This window comes from Carlito syrichta, unplaced genomic scaffold (genome assembly GCF_000164805.1).
Source record: "Carlito syrichta isolate Samal-C Ts95f unplaced genomic scaffold, Tarsius_syrichta-2.0.1 Scaffold306946, whole genome shotgun sequence".
Lineage (NCBI taxonomy): Eukaryota > Metazoa > Chordata > Mammalia > Primates > Tarsiidae > Carlito > Carlito syrichta.
The window spans coordinates 673,216-679,062 of record NW_007251042.1 but is presented as its reverse complement, the minus strand read 5'-3'; the positions used below and the strand labels follow the sequence as shown (position 1 = coordinate 679,062).

Sequence of the window (5,847 nt, the reverse complement as noted above, 5' to 3'; positions counted from 1 at the left end):
CTACTTGGAAGGCTGAGGCAGAAGGATTGCCTGAGCCTAGCAGGTCGACACTGGGGTGGCCAGTGAGCGTGACACTGCACTCCAGCCTGGATGACAGAGTGAGACTCCAACTAAAAAAAAGAGTGAGTCCACTGAAGGGAATCTGGGGCCTCACTGGCTTAGGACCCCACTGGCCAGGCACCCAGACAAAGCTGTGCTACTAGCCAAGGCCACCCTTCGAAGGACCAGGTTACTATTAATCCAGCATTATGGGCCGGGTGTGGTGGCTCAAGCCCATAATCCCAGCACTTTGGGAGGCCAAGGCGAGAGGATGACCTGAGCGCATGGGTTCGAGAACAGCCTAGGCAACTTGGCAAGACCTCATCTCTACAATAAGCCAAAAATTAGCCAGGCACAGTAGCACACGCCTGTAGTTCTGGCTACTTGAATGGCTGAGGTGGAAGGATTGCCTGAGCCCAGCAGGTGCAACACTGGGGTGGAAGTGAGTGTGCCACTGCACTCCAGCCTGGACAACAAGAGTTAAACTCCAACTCAAAAAAAAAAAAAAAATCCAGCATTATGACTGCGCATGGTGGCTCACGCTTATAATCCCGGCACTTTGGGAGATGGAGGAGAGAGCATTGCCTGAGCTCAAGGACTCAAGACTAGCCTGGGTAACTTGGCAAAACTTCATCTCTACAATAAATCAAAAAATTAGCCAGGCATGGTGGCACACACCTGTGGTTCCAGCTACTTGGAAGGCTGAGGTGAGAGAATCACCTGAGCCCAGCAGGTTGAGGTTGCGATAGGTGTGAGCCTGCCACAGCACTCCAACCTGGGTGAGAGAGACTCCAACTTAAAAAAAAAAAAAAAGACAGCATTACTGTGTTATGTTGGAAACTCACTAAGGGCAGGAGACAGAATAAGACAGCTCCCCCCACAGAGGCCCAGAGAAGCTCTGAACCCCTCAGCACACAGCATGGACGTTCAAGCACAGGAGTGATCCACTCCATTCTCCTGAGTCCTGCAAGGGGACCAAGTAGTGAGACTTGGTGGAATCTTAGTCTCTTGGATGCCTGTTTAGCCCTAACACACCCAATGGCCTGGCCAGTTACACATGATAAGCCACTCCCAAACAGTGGAAAGCAGCCCCACAAAGCTGGGAAGCTGGCGTTGGAGAAAGTGACTGTCAAAGCCTGCCCCAGGACTGTTTCCAAACATTCCTGCATTGCAGTCCCTGGGACTAAAGCTTCTACATTCCCAGCCGCAGAATACAGGGGACATTCATTCCCCCCTAAGTCTAGTGGGAGATCAGGCACACAGTGGTAGCTCAGAAAACCCTGATGTTTTTAGATATGGTTATCTGGGGATTGGGTTTGGTGGCTCACACCTGTAATCCCAGCACTTTGGGATGCCGAGGCAGGAGGATTACTTGAGGCTGAGTTTGAGACCAGCCTGGGCCACATGGCAAGACCCCATCTCTGCAAAAAAATCCATTTTTAAAAATTAGTCGAGCCGGGCTCGGTGGCTCAGCCTGTAATATCGCGCCTTTGGGAGGCTGAGGTGAGTGGATTGCCTGAGCCCGCGGGTTCGAGACCCACCTGGGCAGCGAGATCTCATCTCTACAATAAATCAAAAAAATCAGCCGGGCGTGGTAGTGCACGCCTGTAATTCCGGCTACTCTTGGAAGGCTGAGGCGGAAGGATCGCCGGAGCCCAGCAGGTCGAGGCTGCGGTGGCCGGGAGCGGCCACTGCACTCCAGTCTGGGTGACAGAGCGAGACTCCAACTCAAAAAAAAAAAAAAAAAAATTAGTCGGGTATGGTGAAGCATGCCTATGGTCCCAGCTACTCAGGAGGCTGAGGCAGGAGTATTGCTTAAGATCAGGAGTTCAAGGCCGCAATGAGCCACAATGGTACCACTAGACTCCAGCCTGGGAAACAGAGCAAGACTCTGTCAAGAAAGAAAGAGAGAGAAAGAAAGAGAGAGTGAGGGAGGGAAGGAGAGAGGGAGAGAGGGAGAAAGGACAGCCAGAGATGAAGGAAGGAAGGAAGGAAGGAAGGAAGGAAGGAAGGAAGGAAGGAAGGAAGGAAGGAAGGAAGGAAGGAAGGAAGGAAGGAATGAAGGAAGGGAGGGAAGAAGGAAGGCTTCTCCCCTTGGCCCCATCTGGAGCATCTCTGACATCTAACATCTCTCATCTCTACCATGTCTCCTATCAGCACTCTAGGCAGGGCCACTATGTCTGGTTACGCAGGATGGGAACGGCACCCCCTAAGGTTGAGCAAGGACCCTCCCCTGCATGTCATATGCAGGAGGCCTGCCCTGAGTGGACCAGACCTCTGTGTTCCAGCCCCCGGCTGGCTCAGGAGACAGGTATCAGACAGCTTTCTCCTCCTTTCTCCCTTCAGCGGAGGCCTCCCCACCACAGAGGCCTCTGGAGTGCACACACACCCCTGCCCTCGTCCCAGGAAGAGCGCAGCCTGGGTGAGTCCAGGGTATGAGTGGATTGGCCTGGCACAGACAGCGGCACCACCCCACCCCCTTCCAGCATAGAGCGAGCTCTGCCGCTGGGGACAGAGCAGTGCCATGCAGGAAGGGGCTTTCCTCGGAGCGGAGACCACGGAAGCCACAGTCTCCTAGCTCCCCATCTCTCCCGACACACCCGAGGGCCTGACTCACCCCTCTCCCTTCTAGAACTTGCATGGGGTCAGTTCCTCTTGCCCTCTGTGGCAGGAAACAGGGGGTGTAAGGAGTCATGGCCGAGCCAGGAGAGGAGGTGGGAAAGGCTGGCCGGCACAGGGCCTGGGTTTCAGGAGCCACCCCAGGGAATCTGAGAACCACAGGGTTGTCAGAAATGGGACTAGGAAGGCAACAGGAGGCCCCAGGGTACCGCAGGCTCAGAGGCTTCTGAACAAGGAGAGGGGAGTCAGGTCTCTCTCGAGGCGCAGGGGATTTCTTTCTGTCAGCTTGCCCTGGTCTCGTGATGGGTTTCAGTTCCCTCCTTGCCACGCAGGTTCCTTCCTGCCCACTTGATGGGGAAGGTCCCCTTGTCCCCGTGACTGCCACACATCAATTCACTCATGAGCGCTTTCCCCGGCATGCACACGCACACACAAACATACACATGAACATATGCATGCACACATATGCACAGACGCATTTTCCCAGGGTAATGACACCATAACTCCTTTCCAGCCAGCCAGGCTCCCAGCTTGCAGGGGCTCAGGTGCAGCACCTCTGACAGGACACTCAGCTGCCACAAAGCCTCCTAGTGGAACCCCACCATGGCCGGCACACCATCCGATGAGAGAGGCTCTCTCAGCGCCTCTGTCTCCCTTTCCACAAGAGCACCCCTGAAACCCCTTGTTTTCCTGCTCTCGTGGGCCCCAGTTGAGCATGCAGTCACTGAGTTAAGACAGGACACGAGGGAACCCACAAAGGGCTTTCCCCCGATCCCTGCCCTCCAAGCAGCTTCCCCACCAGCAACATGTTTTCTGTCTCCATCATCCCATCTGTGAACTGGGGATAATGACAGTCCTCCCTTCTTAGAATTGGTGTGAAGATTAAGTGAATTCAGAGGTGTCAAGCTCTTAGAACAGGACCTAGCATATAGGAAGCACTGTCATGGGTGTGTTATTACTATTGATATTATTATTTGCATTATTGTTGTTATTGTTTTGATTTGAGAGTTAAACATTGTCCGCTTCTTGAGAATATCTTTGAAGCACCAGCAGCCTCTAGGAGGGGAAGCGCTTCAGTGGGCTTGCTGTCTTCATGATTATGAAAAGTGTGGTGGGTGCAGGCTGAGGACAAGTGGGTGGGTAGGTGGTCTCCATGGGTCCCTGGCATACTGGTCATTGCCTGGTTCTGCTCCGGCAGGCTCTTCCCTAAACATTCTTTCCACCTAGGGAAGATTGGCAGGCTTAAGGGGGGAAAAAATGAAGGGTGCCCAGTTCAATTTGAATTAAAATAATAAAAAGGTTAGTATATGTATACTCCATGACATATGTGGGGCTCACCCCAACAAACTATTATTTATCTTAAGTTCAGATTAAACTGGGTGGCCTGCATTTTCCCGGCAACCATCCACCTAGGGTGCCTGAGGCCCAGGGTTTGGGAAACAAGAGCGTGGGAATATGCCTCGGACCACTTCTCTCAGCTTCTCTCCACGCCCGGGGCTGTGTCCTCCTTGCCCTAGCACGAGGCCTGTCCATACTTGCCCCAGAAGTTGTGCCGTCCTCCATGCCCCTGTGTCCTCTCCCCTCCAACCTGGGCACTGACTGGGCTTCTCCAGGCCCCAGCTCCCCCACCAGGATCCAGGAACTGCCCTCTGACCTCTGCCATGGGGCAGAAACCCTGTTGCATGAGCTTCCCTGGGGAGTAGGTGGTAGGGATTCTGGGGAGAGGATTGAAAGAACAGTACAGACACTTTCACCAATCTCAGCACCAGCAGCTGGGGTGACCAGGTGTGAATAAAAGAAGCATGAAAGCCTCAGTCCTGAGGTGAGGAGGGCCTGCAGGAAGAGGGGGTGGGGTGGGTGGAGGAAGCAGGTAACCCGCCTGATTGGGCACTTCTTTTCTGAATAGGAAGGAGGAGGTGGAGTTATGCTAAATAGAGATGCTGGGAAAGGGGACCCAGGCATCTTTGTCACGGTCTGGCCTCTCAGTCCCCTGGGGAGCAGGTGACCCTGCCACTGCTCAAGGGCTCTCTTGACTCCCAGGAGCTGCCTCTGTGACAGAACCAGAAGGCTCCCCCAGGCACTATTCCCTCTCAGTCCAATGGTCAAGGTCATCACCTGCCAGCCCAACTCCCGCAGGCCCATGGTTCTTTCTCACCGCCTCCCTGTATGTTTGTCCTTCCAGAATTTTGGAGGATGGATGACTTTCTGAGCCACTACCAAATAACTAAAAAGCGAGGAAGCACCCAGTTCATGACCCAGAATCCCATGAACTAGCTACCCCTCCAGGCAACTGGAGAAGGTAGTGGTGAGTCCAAGGGACAAACTCGAGCAGAGATAACTGCCTGCTAGACCACAGTCTCCACCTTCAGACGTGTGTCCACGGTGCCCACCACTGACGATCTGAGTATGGAACCCCCTCTGGGTACGGAACCCCTTTCCTTCCAAATTAAAAACAAAAAAATCACCCAGGGCTTGCTTGGTGTTTTGCTTCCTAATCTGTATTCCTTTGAAAATCCACAAGAGGAAGTCAGCCAATACCCAGCACTGGGGTTTGGGGCATTCCTGTACATGCAAGTGGTGGGGGAGGGGTGGGCTAGATGGACAGGCAGGACGCGGGGATCTCTAGGCTGGAACTGCCACTGAGACTCTGTGTGACCTCGAGTGAGTTGCTTATCGTCTCTAAAGTTCTGCTTCCTCAGCTGTGACACTGAGGTAGGAAGAAGTGGCAGAGGGGGTTTGGTTTATCACCATGAATCTTTCTAGTTCCAACATTCAACATACATTCAAATGAATATTGTCATGCTGGTTAGTGCCTGCCCTTCCGCTTAGATTCTGAGGATACACAGGTGAACAGGGCTTGCCTCAAGGAGCTTTCAGTCCAGGAAGGAAGAGAAATAGCCATCCGGTAACCACAAGCAAATTCTAACCTGTCATGAGGCATGCCATGAGGACAGAAAGGGGCCCTGATTTCTCCTGGAGAGGGGGAAGGTTGAAGGGTTAAGCAGGGCCTCCCAGAGGAAGTGATGTTTAACCTTGGGGCTGAAAAGTGGCGTAGGGGTTAACTCGGTGAGTGGAGACAGGGATAGAGAACATTCCAGCGCTCCTCCAAGCTCCTGCGGCTAGCAAGGGCATGTGTGGCATCTTCCAGGAAATGAAAGGTCAGTGGAGTGGGGTTGCTGCCGAAAAGTA

The 5,847-nt window shown here is 53.4% G+C and overlaps 1 protein-coding gene across 1 annotated transcript in view; it reads left to right on the top strand.

Moving 5' to 3' along the window:
* Positions 1-4,932, top strand: part of PEBP4 (phosphatidylethanolamine binding protein 4) — a 211,838-nt gene extending 206,906 nt beyond the window's left edge. Inside the window, exon 6 of the mRNA XM_008063571.1 lies at positions 4,841-4,932. Coding sequence (XP_008061762.1) covers positions 4,841-4,932 — 92 coding nt within the window. The remainder of the gene's footprint in view (positions 1-4,840) is intronic.
* Positions 4,933-5,847: the final 915 nt, after the last annotated feature.